Here is a 22,007-nt window from a genome sequence, read left to right as displayed (position 1 = left end):
GTGTCCACGGTACACATGGAATACACACGAAACATGGACACCCTAGAGAGAGAGAGAGAGAGAGAGAGAGAGAGAGACGCGACGACGACTTTGGGGGGAGGGATACCCATCATTGTTAACACTGACTAAATGTGTGTATTTCGCTGTCGGCGACAGCTAGTGATAACCAAATTTCCTGTTTAGTTTTTATCCTAGTTTGCTGAGACGGGAGCCTTTCTTTCCCTACCACGTCCAATGCTACGAGACAAATCGTCAGACACGCACGTAGTGGTTGCTCCTTATCTGATCGCTACACACACTTGGTGCACTAGCGGCACCAATCTCCTTGGTGTGATTTATGATTTGTTACTCGAGTGTACGAAATACGTCCCATAACTTAGAAATCTTACTGCTGTTTTAAAAGTCGTTTCGGGCCGTCCTGAAATATGTTCTAGAGATGGTACGTCGGACCCTAATTTCTTTCTGCTTGCACGACGAGTTAGAACATAAAACGTAATCCCTAAGCCGCGGAGTCGGTACTGACTCGCGTGTTCCTACATTTCTCCGGATCCCTAACTAATCTTCCTCGAGGTCGGCTTTTACCCGTCTTTCCATGAGCCACGCCCCCTCCCTTCTTGACATTAGAGAGACAATATCTGTCCATAAAAGGTGTCGTCAATTATTTATCCACGCAAACAAACACTACGCTTTGGTCGTGAAATATTTCACACTATTAATGTTGGGAGTCACCCGTAATTTACAACTGAGCAGGTAACGCAGACGTGTTGTTCACACTGCGCCATTACATTAGCTGACGCAGCCCCGGTTGGCAGTTGGTCTGCCACTCTGGTGCCATTAATCGCAATATTTTCCGAACTAACTGGTCGATTCTTCGATATCGAATCAGTAATAGGTCGGCACATACTCTTTGTACTCGCTGAAACAAACTACGTTCTGTTTTCAAACAGTAAGTAATGGGGAACACCAGTTATACTGATGCGAAGATGTCGCATGAGCAATTCTCGCTGGCTATCTTGTGGGGAGTACAGGTAGTAAAATGAGGAGCACAAGGGCGTACTAAGGCGGAAGTTAATAGTTGAATGTCTCGTCGGTCACGCCATCAGGGCCCAACCGAATAAAATTTTGGTTCCACAAAGGTGAGTGAAAGAACTGGCAGTGGGCGTACAGTAGGAAATATCCCGATATTCATTTAATTTATGAGAACCACACAAACGCTGAACACATGTTCTCAATGTTTAATATGTTACTGCTACAAGGAGAAAAGCAAGGAAATCGTTTCTGAAGAAGAGAAATTTGTTAACATCGAGTTTGTATGGAGTGTAGCCATGTATGGAAGTGAAACATGGACGATGAGTAGTTTGGACAAGAAGAGAATAGAAGCTTTCGAAATGTGGTGCTACAGAAGAATGCTGAAGATTAGATGGGTAGATCACGTAACTAATGAGGTATTTAATAGAATTGGGGTTAAAATGGTTCAAATGGCTCTGAGCACTATGGGACTTAACTTCTGAGGTCAACAGTCCCCTAGAACTTAGAACTACTTAAACCTAACGAACCTACGGACGTCACACACATCCATTCCCGAGGCAGGATTCGAACCTGCGACCGTAAAGGTCGCGCGGTTCCAGACTGTAGCGCTTAGAACCGGTCGGCCACACCAGCCGGCCAATAGTAACTTATTTCCAGTCACAATCGCTACAGTAATATGTGTTACTTAAAAAAAAATAGTTAAGTAACCATTAGAACCTACATGTCTTCATAGTCATTAAATATGTTACATTTTTTATCCGATGTGTGAATACTAGAAAAGGGCCCTCTCATGTTGTTGGGATTGGCGAAAAATAAGTAAATTTAGATTGCTATACAAGGATTTGAAGACATCTTCTTCCGAACGAGTCTACAGCGTATAAACTAGTGCGTTAGGTACTAAGATCGTGCAGCCTGTATTATTTACACATAAGCTTTCACTATGAGCGATAGGTAACACGGTGGGAAGATCTCAGATTTCCCGACTACGGTAGCTAACAATTCAAGAACTCTGTGAGAGAGCACACATACACTTTCTATTTAGTGAAATACGAGATAACACCACACTTGGCGAACTTAGGGAATGCTTGAATAAATGAATCATTTCCGGCTTGGCGTGTGCCTCTAATCACCACCACCTTCCGCATGTGTCAGCTGTGAAGCATCGTCAGCGTGATATAATTGTTGCGTGTTCAGGTGATAATAGGTGTGTGTGTGTGTGTGTGTGTGTGTGTGTGTGGTGTGTGTGGTGTGTGGTGTGTGGTGTGTGGTGTGTGGTGTGTGTGTGTGGTGTGTGTGTGTGTGTGTCCTACAGGCTTCATTCAGCGATAACCACTGTAGGTGGATACAACTTGGGACCACGTGAAGAGTCTTCACCTCTACAGTACTCTCACACAGAGCACATACCTCTCTTCGACTGAGAGAAAAGGTCTCACGTAAACTTAAGGTATTCCTATTTCCTACATAAACTGCATTGCCGCTTCGTACAAATGGCCGATGAAGCCTGGAAGTGGGTTAGCGCCTCCCTTCAGGTGTATCGACCAAAAGGCGCGATGGCTCAACGGAAACACGCCATGCTTAGAAAAAGACGCCAGGCCTGACACGCAAACGACGGTGATGTCAGAGTATCGGAAGCATCGAATGCTCTTCCTCCAGAAGAAGTGTGGAGCCGTTGCTTAATGTGACGCAGATACAGCAGGATGTTGGCAAGTTTCGTGCATCACGCACTCGTGATGAAATAAAGCCACTGGGTATGTTGCGCCGACGGCGGTTAAACAGACCCGCTTATTTTTAGCGTCTGTCTCTCGAGGACACTGGAGGATCTTCCGCGAAGAAGCGTAAGGAGCAAATTTAAAAGGTCGAAGAGATTGAGTTCCGCATGTGGCACTGCCGTCTCAGAAGTTCCTGAACTTCCAAGCACAATGCAGTTTCTGTACGGTACAAAAAAAGAACTCACCTTGCAGAATCCTTCCTACATCTTATATTTTTATCAGACGGCAAATCTCTGACAATCCCAAAACACCTGAAACTTCCATGCGTTTTTATTACAAGAACCGTTCGAAGTATCGAAACGAGGTTTTCTGTATACAACAGTACGCAGAGGGGCACTTAGTTTTTAGTTCAGTCCTCCTAAGTCTTGTATCACCCGAGATATTGGAGTATAGTTGCTTTTACAGTGGAATGATATGCTTTTAAAAGGACATTGGAAAGCTCTTGAAAAGACGAGTACAGTGATATCAGTTGTTAAAATTTGCGTTGAAATTTTCTTAAAAATATCCGAGAAATGAGCTAATATGGACAGGTAAGATTGTCGGAAGTGGTTACTGCGGTGCAGACATTGGCATACGGGGCTCCCATGCCAGCTTCATCCTTTGCTCCACCTTTTCCACGGTTTACTTGTTTACACTAAAACTGTTCGTTTAAACATGGGTTCGTACACACATCTCAAATAGTTTCCCTATGCTAGAATTTAGATTTTGTAGTTCCCTTCACAAAAGTCGTAGCTATCACCGTGTGTACGAGGTGGCGTATAGTAGGGCTACGAGGAAATACGCATCTCCTTGCTACATATAACGAAGGAGCCTGTCATGAGAGACTTCGTCGGCGGCGTTGACTCAACATCGGGTCACTCCAGCAAGCTTGCCTTTCAATTTTAGCTCTTTTCTCCAATACTTTTGGAAAAATTTCAACGAGAACATTAAGCATGTCGAGAAAACCTGAGATATCACAAGCGTTACATCACTGTACTTGTCTTTCTAAAACCTTTCGAAAGCCGTGAAAAATTTCTATGGTTCCATTTTAAAAATCGTTCTTGTTTCAATGTGTCAGGTGATACAAGAGCTTAACCATGCAATAGAATTATTGCCCCTTTGTGTAGACTACTATCATGTGGCGGAAATGTCGTTCAGATTCCCAGAAGTAGCAAAATAAAAAGGGTGTAATTTTTGGGTGATTCACCCTGTAATACTTTGCCGCCGAGCTCTGAGGACAAGAAGGGGCGCTTGCGCTAGACATGGATGCGGCTCCAGAAGACAAGACCGAGACAACCGCTCACCTGAGAAGCACTGCCCCGCGTAAAGTGAAGGATGGGGACAATTGAACGGAGTGCTTTCCCCACCCGAAAATGAGTTGCGTGAAGTCCGACAGACAGCATGTAGGATGCCAGTCAGCCACGGACGCCTGCAGAAACTTTACCGAAGAGCACGCTTCCCGTTACAAGGGAGTACGTTTGTTGGCGTGTGGCTGCTCCCTTAACAGCTGAGGGATGCAGCCAAACACGCTAAACAATCCGCTGGACAGATCGTAGCCAGTACTTGGTGGTTGCCACAAGACAGAACACGTGAGAACAGACGCGAGTTCTACATCACACACTTGCCGCCAGAAGACTGGGGGGGGGGGGGGGGGGGGGGCGTCGTGGCCACGAAACGGCTGTCAGCCATTTGCTGGAATTTCAAATTCCGCATGTCAGTGACAATACTGAGTCGATGCGAGCAGTCAGGAGAGATTGAGAGGGGAGAGAGAGAGAGAGTTCGCCGGTGGGAGAGCAATAGGACATTCAGTCAGTGAGAGACAGTGAAGAGAGAGACGAAACAGTAAATCTGTCTTCTGGAGGCATGTCAACCGATTACCTACTCAGTCTGCTGCCTATCAGTCAGATCCCTGCTTCGATTCCAACGTTTATCGTAATTCTTTTTTCGTTCCATGTTCAAAGGACGAATCCTTGTGCCCAGTGCTTGCTTAGGTCTTAAGCATTCAATTGCACACTGCATTTTCATTGTCTGACATTGGAATGGCACAGCTTCCCTGAGGCAGTTACTGTGGACCATAGCCTCCAGTAGTACAGAGACAGGAACGTCACGTTCGGCCGCCGAGCGTGCTACCTTAAGGGGGTGAGTCGGTGCGGAAACTGCCCCGGACCCTTGCTTCAAAACCGCTGAAGTTGAAAGCTGCCGGCAGTAACTCACCGCCGCGCAACCGCGACTTCGCTTCTGCCATACTCGCATGCAGGTAAGGGCTCAAAGTGGTCTGCTGGTCCATTCCATCCCTCGGCCTGTCAATTACCGAGTTATGTCTACGCCCAATCAAATCGGCTCTCAGACATTTCTTTTAATTATATGATAAATAAACATAAATTTCTGCGTGTTTTAACCCTTACATTAATTTGTTTCGTTGTGCATCTCCATTTCTCGACTTAACTACATTACATTATTTACAACTCAAAACAATTTGCGTCCTCCTTCGTGGTGACATGAAGCTTTATTATTTTAATTTCATTTTCCACTTGGATTGAATGGATGCACTAATGGGAAGAAAATCAGTGTTGAATAAGTTCCATCTACGACGAGATCATTTCAGGCGAAGCACATCCTCGGGGTGTACAAGAATAGGCGTAGGATATCGGCCGTGGCGTCTCCAAAGGAACTGTCTCGGCTTCCGAATGGAGCCACTTAGGGAAGTTGCAGAAAATGTGTATCTGGACGGTTTGGAGGAGGGCCTCAGGCCCCGTTTATCGCTATTGCGAATCCAGGGCCTTAACCTGTTACGCCATCGCTGTGTCAACGCATTGGTGCACTACAGAAATATGGTGAGGTGAACTGAAGATAAAAAATCAGTGTTGCTGTGACCGACAGCATAAGACGGTAGCAACGTAGCTCCTACGTGGGGAGGTATCCATCACGTGACACGACAAAAAAGGGACAGCAGAGACGTTGAATTAAAGTTAACATTGACCTCAATACAAATATAAAATATTGTCACACACTGAATGCACATACTGCTAAAAGCCCATCTTCGAGACACAGGAGAACATTTTCAATTTAGTCTTCTAACTTTATCGATTTCAGTTTAGCTTTATCTTATGCAAATATTTACATTGTCGTGTTAATATAATCCATGATACTTAAGCGCAATCTATTATTAACAACAATGGTGTGCAAACTACTTGATACAGAAAACAAGATCGGAAAGGTTGCGTGCTGTTAGTAACTGTGAACAACAGTGTGATCCAGAAGCGCAAAAGAAAATAAAATATTAGGACTAACACTCAAGTCGGATTAATTTTTAGCCACTTTCTTTTGGTTCGCATTATTTTATGTCAACTTTCAAACGCGCAACCTAAAAGCAAGAAAGGGAATTGTAAATAGCGAGCTTTTTGGTATTGCCTTGTATCCAAATAACACATACCACCGTGCCTACCAGTCAGCAAATTGGTGTTCAATTTACAGCTGTCACAATGAAGCAAATATGAACCTGAATTTAAGTTGTGTTTGCTGTAAATGCGTAAGAGTGTCCACCCCGCGTTACGTGACGAAGTAGGGCTAGATTCCGGCGAGGTCTAAATCGATATCGTGGCACGCAACTGTGCATGCAGTACATGGCCTTAGCTGCTTCTTACCTTCACCTCTCCCCCCCCCCCCCCCCTCTCTCTCTCTCTCTCTCTCTCTCTCTCTCTCTCTCTCTCCCCCTTTCAAATGCAATGTGTTGCCTGCTTATGTAACGAAGTAAAACTTTTTCACGTTATTATTGCAAAAATTCTGCGTCTCCTTGTCTGCACTGGCTGACTTCTAGACTCAGGCATATACCATGATGAAAACCTTTCCTCCTCTATTCCACTAGAGCCAAATAGCCCAAAATTATATGCACTTTCCTCGTAACTACGAGTAACTGAATTCCTTAAGTAAATATTGGTCTTATGTTCTAATAAGCGGAGACGACACGAACGGCAGTAACCAAGAAGGCATTATCGACAAAGAGGGGGGCTGTTCCTTCACAAACCGACGACAATTTTCGGAAGTCTTGCATTCTTAAACGACGGTTTTATCATTTAAAAGTTATGATGGGTATAATACAGAACATGCACAGAATACAAGCATTTTGTTAACGACCAGCGATCTGCAGATCGAGTAAGCGAGTAAGCATCGAATCTCCTAACCCCCCCCCCCTCCCTCTCTCTCTCTCACTCACTCACTCACTCACTCACACACACACACACACACACACACACACACACACACACACAAATTTTTATTTCCATGTTCACAAAATTATATCCTGTACGTATCACACAATGTTTTGTGGCAGCCAGGTCGATCCTCCACCGCGCTGCAACTGAATTCTGATAGGACAACAGGGCATTAGCCGCGCACTTCAGAGTCACTTCTTAGCAACTGTTACAACGCTTCAAAATCAGCATGAAAACAAATTATCCGAAGTGGGGGGGGGCAGTAATCCAGTGGATCAAAAATATCAGCTACTCCGCTACTAGAGAGAGAGAGAGAGAGAGAGAGAGAGAGAGAGAGAGAGAGAGAGAGAGAGCGGGGGAGGGGAGGCGGGGGGGAAGAGATGCTGACATCCCCCATTATTTCCTAAGTTGTTCTTGCTACACTTTTTTTTTTTACTCGCTGCACACTCTGGACCCGTCTGGCCGAGCGGACGCTTGGCACCCAGTCTAGTTTCCCGCTAAGTGGAGCGTAGCATAGGTAGGTCTGAACGCTGTGAAAGTGACGCGAAATCACAAGTGGAGTGGGCTTCTGATTCAAGGTCGAGGCTAGAAATGATCACGCCCAGCATCCGCTCACGCTTTCGTGTTGCCCTGGTGCCGCAGAAGTAGCAGCGTATTCTTCTTCTGCTCATTCTGGCTTACTTTCAACTTAGTGCTGTGAGACCTTACGAACTTCGCGCCCCCAACCTGCTTGTCACGGCTATTGTATTTCTTTCTTTTTCTTTTTTACACGTTTGCATAGCCTTTTCGACAGGGTAATACGCTATGTCATATTTCTCTAGTCACTTTTCTTTTTGTTACGTTCTGACCATAATTCGTCGATTCTTACAGGAAGTGCTCTACACAGCAATCCCTTCAGGTATCCACAAAAGTCTCTGTCTCGTCTTCTCATCACTTAAAACCTGTCTTTTTCACCAACACGATTAGCAGATAATACTGGTAACTCTCCCTGGCCTCTGCAGAATATATATCTCGTTGCACCTACAGACCTCTTACACTGCGATGAAGATCTCCACAGACGTGTCACATTTTTTTATGAAAGGCACACACCACTGGTCCCGTAAGTGCACAAGAGTTCAACGTATCTGGAATTCCGGAAAGCTTTCGCCTTATCTTTTCGACGACGTAATCGATCCGTACAAACGTCTCGCAGGCGACAATCTCTCCCGCGAAACGTTGTGTGTCAGACATATCTCATATCTTCTGCACGATACAGGGAATCCAAGATTGAGCACGTGGTCAAACGACACACGTAATAGGAGTTACTTGCACTGTCTCACTCGTCTTCACTACTACGCGGCTTTGGGTATTCGAAAAATATTTAGGCCATAACCGAGTAAACATATTCGAAAGTATTCTAACGCTGTCGAAATACGTTTACTATGTTTAATGCGTTAACGAAATGATGTGTACCAGCAACTCAGTGATTCACACAAGCGTATTTTGAACACAATCTGTGTAATAGCTCGGTCAGTGCTGTGACTATTTACAGCAACTGTTCACCAACACAAAGCGCTGCAACGCATTGTAAATGTGCTATTTGTGATGCTCTCTGCTCGTAAACCACTTAAGTTCCTAAATCTAACACAATTTCAGCGGCAGAGAAATAATGAATAACCTGAATAAGAGACTCACACAGGAACATATGAATTCAGATGCCTGACTCGAGGAATAGTTGTTTTATTTTGCTATAATTTTCTTTGTATTAAATCATTTTCGCTTGCCACTGAGTTTTATTAGATAGCAAACATTTTAATTCACGTAAATCACGAGTAACACGAATTCTTGTCAGTAACAACTTCGTGCAGGGTGAAACTTTTATGTAGTTAGCTTTGACTTCGAAATCTAGCAAAATCAATTTCCCAAACTACAAGAGCACAGTCACTTAAGTTTCGGACATGTAAACTAAAATATAAATCTTATGGTGAAGGCTCTTTTCTGTAGCTTTATCCGCAAAGTTCCAGTTGCAAGCGCGATTTGTGCAAATATTTCCGTGGTCTAGTTAAAACTGCCTTTCTTGCTGCAACTTATTTTTTCCCCGTCACGTTTCGACTTTTTCTTGCTCTAATGCATCCTCAGAGGGACCTATAACGATACAGAAACCAAAGAGAATGAAACATACAATGAAGTGACAATATTTATGTTGTTGAAAGCACAGTGTTCGAACAAATAGTTATATCTAGTGGCAAAAGAATAATAGTACACCAGAAAAAGAAGGAACATTGAGAAACATGGAGAACAGCGTGAGAAAGTTCGGAATACAAAATCGTGCTTATGTTTCGGAAATAAGATGGTAGTGCGACGTCCAGACGAGATGAGAGGAAACGCAGATCACAGCAAACTGTAAATAATTACTTATTTACATAAAAATGCGTCATTAACTGTTTGATAATCTAAAAATAACAAAATTGTATCGTTATAGATCCCACACTGAAGATGCCTTAGAGCAAGAAAAAGGCGAAACGCGCCTGGGAAAAATAAATTAAGTTGCACAAAGAAAAGTCAGTTTTATTTACAAAACAAGTAAAACCTGTACGATCTACAAGGATTTCCATCATTGTTCAAGTTCCGCAGAGACAGTTCAAACTTCCTTCGACGATAGCGTTAATCAACATTGCCATATAGAGATTTAACTATTTGTTTCTGGACGACGCTAATACGTCTCAACAGTACTTTGATCATAAATAGTACTTTCCATTACATGATGGATGTTTAAAGAGCTCTTAATTACAGCAGAGTGCACATAGAATTTATAATACAATGACAAACAGGGGAATTCAAAAGTCTCGAAGTAAGTACTTTGCACAAATAATAATTTAAGTACAAAAAATTAAATAATTATCTAAGAAGGTTTTAGTGGAGTATGGTAGAGATGGAACAATACCTACAGTCAAAAAATAAGATTAGCGACAGATAGCATACAAAATATGTTTTCCAGGTAGCTAATTCCATTTTTAAGCATAAAATTTCGACGAATGTGTTGGTCGTAGTCAGGTCTTAAATGTAATTGCTGGACACCTCAAAATACAGTCCAACAATTACGCCACGAGAGCCTCAAAACTTAAGTGATTTCAACATAAATTATTGTAAATTGCAAATGTTTACGAACTCAAATATGTTCCCGCTACAAAAAGCATTTAGAGGGCAGCATTGTTCTCTGGAGGTTTTGGTAGTTGGGAGTCATCGATTGACACTTTATCAAACATTAGTCAACATATATAAATCAAAACTTGATTCACATCAAGACACTAAAAATAGTTTTTCTTTCGCTACTTTATTAAGCAGGACAATCTGCACTAGTTGCAGCTTCAGCCCTATCTTTTAGATCCTCCTCTTGTCTGGTTTGACAATTTTTCTTTCCTCCTCATTGGCAGTAATCGAGAAGCTTGGCCACGATAAATAAATGCAGGCAATGCGAGCAGCGCGTGGAGATGAAACAAGGACGTAGGTGGCAAACAGCGGGAAAATTCAGGCTTACGTTCACACTCGAAATCTGTCCCAGTAAATGCCAAAATTTGCTTGGGATTTAGTGTTCTTATGTATGACGATTGGATGGACGAACTTTTCAGTTTGTTTACAGTTTTCAAGTTTCGGACACAGACGAAAATCTTTTCACCACTGTGGTTTGCCAGAGGAATCTGTCCGCAATTCCTGAACATCACAATGAGCGGACACTTAATGTGTTAAATTTGAAAATAGCGCGCCGTATTTTACGAGGTGAGAGCAGAGGGCGCTGATCCGTCAGATGATCTGGTACCGAATAGTGCCGAGTTTCATCCTCTGACTTTCTTACATGTCATTCACGCTGAACACTTACATGACCCACAACATTCACAGATGTGGGAAGATAATGGGAAATCATCTCCACTGGGATTTTATCATTTGTGCAGTCTGGTCGAGCCATAACGCTAAAACGGTCAGTCAGTGACCACATGGATTCACTAGATCAGCAGACAATACCACAACAATATTGTTGTACATATTAATTATTGAAAAAATAATAAAATTGTAAAGCTTACGGTTCAAGTACAAGCGCTTGACATGCTATCGTAGACGCCATAGCACCACCTGGTATCCGCTGCTAGCACTTGCTACCATACAGGCTTCGACACTACGCGAAGAAGACTGCCACTGAACTGACATAAGCACGCTAAAAGCGCAGTTGTTTAGCGGCCGCCTGGCCGCACGCGGCGAATTCATGCGTAATCGGACCAGATAGCCAACGAGCGCGCGCGGTTGCGGCGACGTCATAAGCCGAGGGCCGAATCGGGTAACGAGCAGCCCGTGAGGCTATCGTGCTCTGTGACGTCAGCGTGGTGGCGTCACACCGCGGGCTGGTAAGAGGGATCGGATTCGGTGAAACACAGCTTCCTTCCGACAATGCGCACCTCCGCTTATAGTCCGTCGCGCTCTCTAGCGCTGAGTAACTGTTGGGGTTCTTGGAATCTCCGTCTCCTTTGGGAAGACAACTGCTTTAAGAACTGCCTTGAATTACCTATCACTTAATCATGTAATCTGAAATGCTTTCGGTAGTACCGGAGTTTTCCAACCTAGTTACAATGAACATATTTGTTCAAAGCACTACAGCTGTGGTCCGTACTTAACCACTACAACATGACTCCGCAATAACGGTGTCCGATGATTCCACCAAAATAACGTCCTTTCGTCAGAATATCAGTCATAATGTCCAAAAAATAATAATTGTCACCATCTGAAATCTTAAAAATAAAACTCCAGATTTCCTGGATGTTAACAGTAAATTAAGTGCCAAGAGGCTGTGGACGGCTAGAGTTTCTCCATCGTCATTGCAAGTTGGGAGTCAATACCGCCAATATCTGTTACAAGTACAGACTGTTCTTCCAACGAAAACAACAGAAAAAATGAATATGACACTGAAACAAAAAAAATCTCTGCACAGACATTAGGGTGTTAACATTAGTACAGATACGAGTTAGAATATGGGTACACAAGTCATCAACGCTCTGTCAGGGCACATAAAATGCCGTTTACGTATTTGTGATGGAGCTTACTACTGAAGTTAAGAATATTCTGTTTAACAACTTTTTACTGCATCGAAGACAAAACTCTTACAACAAGTTCTGTGCGTTGTTTTATATTATTATTAGTACTGTTAACATTATAATCATTCGTAATGTTACTTCAGTTCACTGTAATGAAACTAAAATGTAAATCTTTGACTTCTTCCCACATTCCAGAGAGCCCTCTTGTGGAATTCAGAGTATACGACTAAATTAGTCGAACTACACTCTCTCGAAAACGCTGGGATTGGCAAGATAGGCAAAAAAACATGCAAATAATGGAATGCTAAGAGAATCGGGAATTCATTTTTGAACTTACTGATTACTTAAAATATCAATATTTCTACAGATAGATTCAATTTCTTCTAGTTTTGTACGGGATAGAGAGGGAATTTTCGAACACTATTACGTCGTTTGGATGCATCCGCGTTGCACAAGAAAGGGGCGCAGCAACAGTGGGTAGAGCTAACAGCAACTCTGTCCCTGACGCAACGCGAGGCGCCTGTGACAATTAGCGGCCTACGAGAACAAATGTGGGCCACGTGGCAACAGCAGACGCTTCTGCTACGTTGCTAATCTACACAGAAAGAACGGTGCCCTTATAACGACAAATTAGCGGCGGCTATTATTAAACCCGTGCAGTGTGTGTGTGTGTTCTGTGTCACGTAACGCCCTTAACGGCTTTTAAAGTCACACCTTTTTCGCAGATGACGCGGTTGTACACCTTACTCATTCTGGAGATTCGCGCTGCATAGGATATTTAAACAAGAAATGAGAGGAGCAGTCTAATAAGTTGGTCAGATTTCCACAGTCCTTCAGCACATGGGACCTTATGGGAGGTGTAAGCTGATTCACTCATTCCTTCCGAGTTATGAACAGTATCTATCTATGTCTAGAATGGCCGACAATATAACGTTAACTAAAGCCCATTTTTTCATTTTTCCATTGAAGAATACGAGGTAGCACAGCCAAAAAGGCAACCACATAATCTTATTTTCAAGTGAAAACTAAGAACAGTGAATACCTATTTAAGATAATTAACAGATAAAATAATGTTTCTGAACACCTTCGTACCATATAAAAAGCACAACTGATAAACAGAACTAAATTGAAAATAAATTCACAGAGGAAAAAAACAGACATACGTCAGTCATGTGCCGAAACGTTCGCGATTTCAAAAGCTAAATAAACTCAGTGCCTCGTTTTATGCCGGGATGCAATAATGTTGACAGGCGCACGCATCAAAATTTAAAAAGTATCAGAAAGCTATTCAGTTTAAAAATCAATTATGTCGAGAGGAAACATGTAATAAACTTGTCAGCATCCAGTTTTAGCAAGCCGAATGCAGCGACCGAAGTATCTCCGAAACATTATTGTTACGCGGTGTTAAGAACTTAAGAGCTGAACAAACGGAATTCGACAAATAAAGTCACTCGTCGACTACAGCCAAATGAAAACAATGATGACCTATAGCTCTTAACTGACTCTGATATTAGCACAGCGCTGACGTCTTATTATTAAGAATTAAAGATGAACGTTGGTTAGACCATGAAGGGTCGCCAGAAATATATGGCTCAAAAATGGAGGGGCAGGAACAGGGTTTATGTTGATGCACAAGGACTACCTTAACGATTAAATACACACCCACGGAATCGCTCTACGCTGCTTTCATAAATGCAAGGAAAGTGACAATATCGACTGATCTTAAAAAACTCCAGTGGCACTTTCCGAAAATTTTAGATTAGCATATGAATCGGACACACGCATAAATACGTACACAGTTAAACATCGTCACCTGAGTCGCGAAGCACAAATATGACCATCACAAGACACTTAGTTACAGAGATGTGATCATCAGAAAGAAACTAGCTGAGTTCTATTCATCTGTAGTGCCGGGGTATGTTAACCTAACAAATCGCTGTTGGCAACTCATTGTACATTTACAACCTGCGCTATTACGTATGAGATGGTCTGTCAGTATCTTTTTTTTCTGTAGTGCAATTACCATCAACGGAAAGTTAGTCGGTACTAGATTTATGCAAATTTAACCAATGAAAGAACATGTCACCACACGTTCCCGGAACATTTAGCCCTATTTATGCCAGAAATTCAGTTATTTACCGTTCATAAACCACATATTCACTAATTACGATGCTATACGATGGCAACTTCATTTCTGCTGATGGTTTCGGCAAAATGCCTCATCTGCCAGGCCTGGATCAGTCCAGTGATATGAGCGCACACAGTGCCGCGTTTTGTCGAGAATAGTTGCAGAAATGAAGGTGGAACCAGTATCACCTTTAATAGTAAGTATGTCATTTCTAAATTTCATAAAAGCTGCGGAGTCAACTTACGGAGGACTAGAGTCAGTTACGGTCCAGGTACAAAAGCAACTAATAATCTTGACACAAACAAGTTTATGAATACTCGCGATTCTAAATGTTGTGGTCGCGATTCTAAATGTTGTGGAGTGATCGCAGTATAAGCTAGAGGGTTCCATTCCATTCGATCAACCATACCGTGGCTCATACGTAGAACAACGATACATCTGGCTGATAAATTCGGGACAATTCTCATTAAGACATGGTTCTCTTTTTTATACGCTCTCTTGTGTTCAGTTATAAATTTCTGGTAGTTTCTTTATAACGACTGAATGAAATTGTTTGGTTTGCCAACCTTTAAATTTTTCTGGGAATTATGATTTCAATGTCTTACGTTTTATTTTGATCTCGTGTTACCTATGGGCATAACGGAGGAATAATAAACACATTGCGCTGTATGTGTAAGTGCTGCGAACAATCTACGTCAAAAGGATTCGTATCCTATGTAGCGGAAGTTCAAAATCTACAAAGCTCTCACATGAAATCTCGCTGGAACGCATATTGCTATTTCCAATATACTATCCTTTCTCAGTTTATTTACAACGCTTGCTTGACCGAAGTGGTCGTTTTCCGTTGGTATTGGCGGCTAGCTCTTAATGAGGAAAAAATTGAAATTAAATGAGTACAAAAAAAAAAAAAACACGCAATGTTAGGATAAAGCATTAGTATTGTCTTGTCTGACATATTCTCGTCGTTTAAATATCTGCAAAACGATATCAAATGTAACTAGCATGTGAGGATTGCGGTAGGGAAGGTGAATGGTCGACTCCGGTTTATTGGGAGAATTTTGGGAAAGTGTGGTTCATCTGTAAAGGAGACCGCATACGGGACACTAGTGCGACCTACTCTTGAGTACTGCTTGAATGTTTGTGATCAGTTCCATGTCGGATTAAAGAAAGGCATCGATGCAGTTCAGGGGCAAGCTGCTAGATTGTTAACGGTAGTTCATATAAGTGCTACGGAGAGGCCTCGGGAACCAAAATGAGATTCCTTTTTGAGGAACACTACTGAAAAAAATGCAGAGAACCAAAATTTGAAGCTGACTGCCAAACGATTCTACTGCCGCCAACATACATTTCGCGTGCGGACCACGAACATACGAGAAATTGAGGCTCATACGAAGCCATACAGACAGTCGTGTTTCCCTCGCCGTATCTGCGAGTGAAATAGTTAAGGAAATGACTAGTCGTGGCACAGGGTACCATCCACCCCGCACGTAGTACGTTTGTTCAAAAAGGTGGCTTTATATTTTTATGAAAAAATACTTATTTATTCATCAATATTCATGTTGTCCCCTTGAAAGTAATCCAACTCAGATACAATACACTTGTGCCAACGCTTCTTCCAATCTTCGAAGCACTTCTCATAAGTACTTTTTGGTACAGCCTTGAGTACCTCAAAGTGATGCAGTTTTTATCTCCTCAGTCGTTGAAAATCTTCGTCCTTTCACAGGTAGCTTCAGTTTTGGGAACAGGAAAAAGTCTCAGGAGGACAAATTCGGTAAATATAGTGGATGAGGCATGATTGTCGAGTTGTTTCTGGCCAAAAAATCTCTCGCAAACAACCATGAATGAGCAGGTGCACAGTTGTGATGCAAAAGCCATGAATTGTTTCTCCACAATTCCGGACTTTTTTTTTTTGCGTATTGCTTCTCGCAAACGGCGCGTAACGTCAAGGTAATACTGCTTATTGGCCGTACGACGATGAGGCAAAAATTCATGATGCACTACGACACGGCAATTGAAAAAACAGCGAACAAAACTATGACATTTGATCGAACTTCGCGTGTTTTTTTCGGACTTGGCTCTCCGTGATGCTTCCATTGCTCTCGTTTCGACGTCATAGCCGTTATGACCCTTTTGAGCAAATCAGGATCATCACTGACGTCATTCAAGGGCTCCTGAGCGATGTTCATGCGACGGTTCTAATAGAAATTGAAGTTTTGTAGCAAACTTCACTGACACACGTCTCATGCTCAAAACATCAGAAAAAATTGCACGACACAAGCCAAGCGATAGGCCAACACCATCAGTAACATGCCTTACGGTAATTCCACGATTTTCCAAACAATTTTCTTCACAGCTTCGACGTTATCATCTGTTGTTGATGTGCCGGGGCGTCCAGAGCGAGGTTCGTCATTGGCATCTTCTCAGTCATCCTGGAAGAGCTTGTACCAATTGCAAACTTTTTTTTTTTTACCTAGAGCAGACTCACCGTATGCTACTGTCAACATTTGAAGTGTTTTAGAGCACTTGATTCCATTTTTCCCACAAAATTTGATGCAAATTCTTTAATCCATTTTTTATAATAATCGGAAAATCGCAGAGCACAGTAAAACACGTCTGACGTTTCTGTCTGTCAAAAACAAACTAAGTATGCTGGACACTTTAAACTATGAACGTATGTTCGGGGCATGTCTACCAACATAACCAAAAAAGGATTGATAACCGAATGTACTTTGCCCGCGCAATTTCATAACTCACCGTACTTTTTAAACATGTATTAAATCTCAGGGCTTCATTCTGATGGCAACTAATTCCAGTTTCTAATCTAAAGCAGCTCTTCGAGAAATCAGGAATACCAAATGATACAACTAACTTTTTTTCAATAACAGCAAAACTTTAATAATGATTTGTTAACCATGCGTAACAAGCTAATGTATCAAAATACTTTGCTATATTCACTGCTCACAACAGAAATACTGGTAACCAATGAAAGGCGATTATATGGATTATAACAAAAACGTTACGAGCTTCAAAGCCGGTTTCGGGAAAGAGTTCGTAAAAAGGTAGCACAAGTGCCGCACTGCCTTTATATAAAGGAAATAAACCTTAAAAAGTATTGTAGTATAAAAAAATTGTTAAAACCAAACGTCAAAGACGTGACAGATGTGTACTTCATGGAATGTAATAAAAATGGCTGGAATCAATGGCCGTGTGGAGGGCAGCGGTCCGGCAAACTGCGTACTACCGTGATAACGGAGTCAGGCCAGTCACGAGGAAGTTCGGCCCAAATCCTCACAATGGCGCAAGCATTCCGGACGACGGTATATAATTAACGCATCCGGCCTTTTGTGTCCCGCGCTGCTGGCAACTGCTCCGTCACTGGTATACAGCGCAGCCACGTAACATCGACTCGTGACTCCATGTTACGTCAGCGAATGTTTCCAGGTTAATCGTGGACAAGTTCTTCCAGCCTCTTCTGTCTTCAGAACCGCTGTTGTTCTCCATATACATAAATGATTTGGCGGACTGGGTGGGCAGCTGTCTGGGGTTGTTTGCTGATGATGCCATTGTGTACCGTAAAGTGTCGAATTTGAGTGACTGCAGAAAGATACAAGATGACTTAGGCAAAATTTACAGTTGGTGTGACGGATGGCAGCTAGCCCTAAATGTGGGAATATGTAAGTTAATGTGGATGACCGGCAAGAACGATCGTGTAATGTTCGGATAGAGTATTACTACTGTCCAGCTTGACACAGTCAAGTCATTTAAATGTCAGGGCGTAACGTTGAAAAGCGATTTGAAATGGAACCAGCATGTGAAAAGTGTGGTAGGGAAGGCAAATGGTCGGCTTGGGCATATTGGGAGAATTTTAGGAAAAAGTGGTTCACCTATAAAGGAGATCGCATGTAGAACGCTGGTGCGACCTTTTCTTGAGTACTGCTCCAGTGCTTGGGGTCCATACCAGGTCGAATTGAAGGAAGACACCGAAGTAATTCAAGGGATGGCTGCAAGATTTGTTACTGGTAGATTCGAAAAAAAAACGTAAGTGTTACGGAGATGCTATCCCCTGAGGGAAGGCGGCATTCTTTTCGGGAAACACTATTGAGAAAGTTTAGAAAACCTGCATTTGAAGCTGACTGCCAAACGATAATGCTGCGCCCAACATACATCGCGCGTAAGGACCAGGAAGGACACGAGAAATTAGGGCTCATACGGAGGCGTACAGAGAGTCGTTTTTCCATCGCTCTATTTGCGAATGTAACAGGAGTGGAAATGACAAGAAGTGGTACAGGATACCCTCCGCCATGCACCTTACAGTGGCTTGCGGAGTACCTATGTAGATGCAGAAGTACCGAAGTGACAAAAGTAGACGCAGAATCTTCGGCACCTGGTACATCCGGAACACAATATAAAAGATAAACATCTTACGTACAATATTATTTCACACGTTGAAGTGCTCTCAGATTTAGTTGTAATGAGCAATACGCTTATTGAATCTTACACAAATTGGTTTATATGAATCACTCCCCGAAATAATTTTTCTTGCCCTACGATTATTCATTTGTGGCAGGAACCTACTACACAGACTATCAATACAGTTCTCCGGCGTTGCAAGTAGTTACTAGGAGCTAAGTTATTTGAAAAAAGTTCCACGTGAAACGTCAGCTGTTCCAGTCCTACGAGTTGCGAAGATTGTAATGTATAAAGATTGTTACGTCACGTTCACGCACAACTATAACAATTACAAATGGCTGCGCTGTAGAGGTGAGGTTGCTTTGAGTACCTAACGGTAAAGAAATAATCACTGCCCGCTATTAGACATTCCGTATATAATTGTTACTAGCAGAGAATCCTGGTAAGGACTGATTCATAGACGAGTAATGGAAAGATTACATGAAAAGAGCCAAGTTATCTACGCATGTAGACGTGCTGCACTACGGGAAAACTGAAATTATTCAACTCATTTGAAGAGTGCGCGCAGAAACGGAACATTTTTGAGACTCAAATGCATACTGTCAGCGTCCAAGTTGAGATTCAGTCTAAAAATTAGAAGCTCTCATCGTGAATCGTATAATATTTGAAAATCAATTCAAGATTTCAAAACTATGTTTTTCGCGAATGACTGCATGCAAAAAGGATGGGTATGATCCTACGTTTTAAGCAGACTTTTTTTTCGTTTGGAGAGATTTAAAAGCAACTACAGGTTTTCCTTTAATTAAAACTTTTCATAACAGGAGTCGGTATCTCGTGAGAAGAGTTAATACAGGAACAGCCCATGTCGGTTATCACAGCGACAGTTTTCGCAACAAAAATCAGAAAATGTGCCCAACGAAAGATCTAAGTCGGCAAGAAAATTGCTCGACTGATACTTCCCCGTAAACACTGCCATGTGCGGTAATCTCATGCAAGTACCTCTTTACATTAAAAAAAAAGTTACGACTTTTAGATACAAAGAAAAATTTCAAGTTGATGCATACTCTGCTTAATGAAAATTTCGTTTAGGTATCTTATAATGTTTATGAAACATTTTACGTGTTTTGGACTATATGATGTATCCTGTCCACAGATGTATAGGGAAAGCGGTATTTCTGCGCAATATGTACACAATATTAACAACAGACAGCGAACTGCGGTTAAGCCAGACGACATAACAGAACTTCCATCGCGAATGTGTGTGGTCATTGGTCATACTCTGTACATCTATTTTCTCCTGCATTATTAAGCCGCAACAGGCGACTGTTGATGCTGCTTCTTAACAGGCACGTATGACCGCCTCTTAGGCTCTGCAGCTGTTCCGTATTATTTCACGCAAATCAAGGAGCGATAGTGCACTACAAGATTAAAGACATTATCCCGCGTAGGTTGATATACCGCACGTGCCTATCCGACGCGGTAACAATTCGATATGACCGTTATGCCTTACGAACACATACCAACAAAATTCTACGGAAGAAACAGGGTCTGCATATCGCAGAGAGAGAGAGAGAGAGAGAGAGAGAGAGAGAGAGAGAGAGAGAGAGAGAGAGGGGGGGCAAGGGGGAGGGCGGAGGCAGCGTGAGGAATCATAAATACTGTAACTGTAAAATTACTCAAAGAAGGGGAATAAAATCACTTGAAACAAAGTAAGGTTATAGTGGTATTCGTGTAAGATGGCATTAATTAAATATACGATGTCTACATCTATATCCACACTCCGCAAGCCACCTGACGGTGTGTGGCGGAGGGTACCTTGAGTACCTCTATCGGTTCTCCCTTCTTTTCCAGTCTCGTATTGTTCGTGGAAAGAAGGATTGTCGGTATGCTTCTGTGTGGCCTGTAATCTCTCCGATTTTATCCTCATGGTCTCTTCGCGAGATATACGTAGGAGGGAGCAATATACTACTGGACTCTTCGGTGAAGGTATGTTCTCGAAACTCTTAACAAAAGCCCTTACCGAGCTACTGAGCTTCTCTCCTGCAGAGTCTTCCATTGGAGTTTATCTATCATCTCCGTAACGCTTTCGCGATTATTAAATGATCCAGTAACGAAGCGCGCTGATCTCCGTTGGATCTTCTCTATCTCTTCTATCACTCCTATCTGGTACGGATCCCACACTGTTGTGCAGTATTCAAGCAGTGGGCGAACAAGTGTACTGTAACCTACTTCCTTTGTTTTCGGATTGCATTTCCTTAGGATTCTTCCAATGATTCTCAGTCTGGCATCTGCTTTACCGAAGATCAACTTTATATGATCATTCCATTTTAAATCACTCCTAATGCGTACTCCCAGATAATTTATGGAATTAACTGCTTCCAGTTGCTGACCTGCTATTTTGTAGTTAAATGATAAGGGAACTATCTTTCTATGTATTCGCAGCACATTACACTTGTCTACATTGAGACTCAATTGCCACTCCCTGCACCATGCGTCTATTCGCTGCAGATCCTCCTGCATTTCAGTACAATTTTCCATTGTTACAACCTCTCGATACACCACAGCATCATCTGCAAAAAGCCTCAGTGAACTTCCGATGTCATCCACAAGGTCATTTATGTATATTGTGAATAGCAACGGTCCTACGACACTCCCCTGCGGCACACCTGAAATCACTCTTATTTCGGAAGACTTCTCTCCATTGAGAATGACATGCTGCGTTCTGTTATCTAGGAACTCTTCAATCCAATCACACAAATGGTCTAATAGTCCATATGCTCTTACTTTGTTCATTAAACGACTGTGGGGAACTGTATCGAACGCCTTGCGGAAGTCAAGAAACACGACATCTACCTGGGAACCCGTGTCTATGGCCCTGTGAGTCTCGTGGACGAATAGCGCGAGCTGGGTTTCACACGACCGTCTTTTTCGAAACCCATGCTGATTCCTACAGAGTAGATTTCAAGTCTCCAGAAAAGTCATTATACTCTAACATAATACGTGTTCCAGAAGTCTACAACTGATCGACGTTAGAGATACAGGTCTATAGTTCTGCACATCTGTTCGACGTCCCTTCTTGAAAACGGGGATGACCTGTGCCCTTTTCCAATCTTTTGGAACGCTACGCTCTTCTAGAGACCTACGGTACACCGCTGCAAGAAGAGGGGCAAGTTCCTTCGCGTACTCTGTGTAAAATCGAACTGGTATCCCATCAGGTCCAGCGGCCCTTCCTCTTTTGAGCGATTTTAATTGTTTCTCTATCCCTCTGTCGTCTATTTCGATATCTACCATTTTGTCATCTGTGCGACAATCTAGAGAAGGAACTGCAGTGCAGTCTTCCTCTGTGAAACAGCTTTGGAAAAAGACATTTAGTATTTCGGCCTGTAGTCTGTCATCCTCTGTTTCAGTACCATTTTGGTCA

General features: G+C 42.5%; 1 protein-coding gene across 5 annotated transcripts in view; it reads right to left on the bottom strand.

Annotated features, from left to right (window-relative positions):
• The window catches only part of LOC126259335 (ras-specific guanine nucleotide-releasing factor RalGPS2), a 405,447-nt gene that overhangs the window by 52,914 nt on the left and 330,526 nt on the right, over positions 1 to 22,007 (bottom strand). The window contains exon 1 of one of the 5 annotated variants that reach the window (XM_049956039.1): positions 11,047 to 11,158. The exons of the other annotated variants lie outside the window; for them this stretch is intronic. Coding sequence (XP_049811996.1) covers positions 11,047 to 11,087 — 41 coding nt within the window. The 5' untranslated portion in view covers positions 11,088 to 11,158. Of the gene's footprint in view, positions 1 to 11,046; positions 11,159 to 22,007 lie in introns of those variants that run through there. 5 annotated transcript variants of the gene reach the window in all.

The sequence above is a fragment of the Schistocerca nitens genome, chromosome 5 (assembly GCF_023898315.1).
Source record: "Schistocerca nitens isolate TAMUIC-IGC-003100 chromosome 5, iqSchNite1.1, whole genome shotgun sequence".
NCBI lineage: Eukaryota > Metazoa > Arthropoda > Insecta > Orthoptera > Acrididae > Schistocerca > Schistocerca nitens.
The sequence above is the reverse complement of the archived record's forward strand: the minus strand, read 5'-3'. Positions and strand labels throughout refer to the sequence as shown.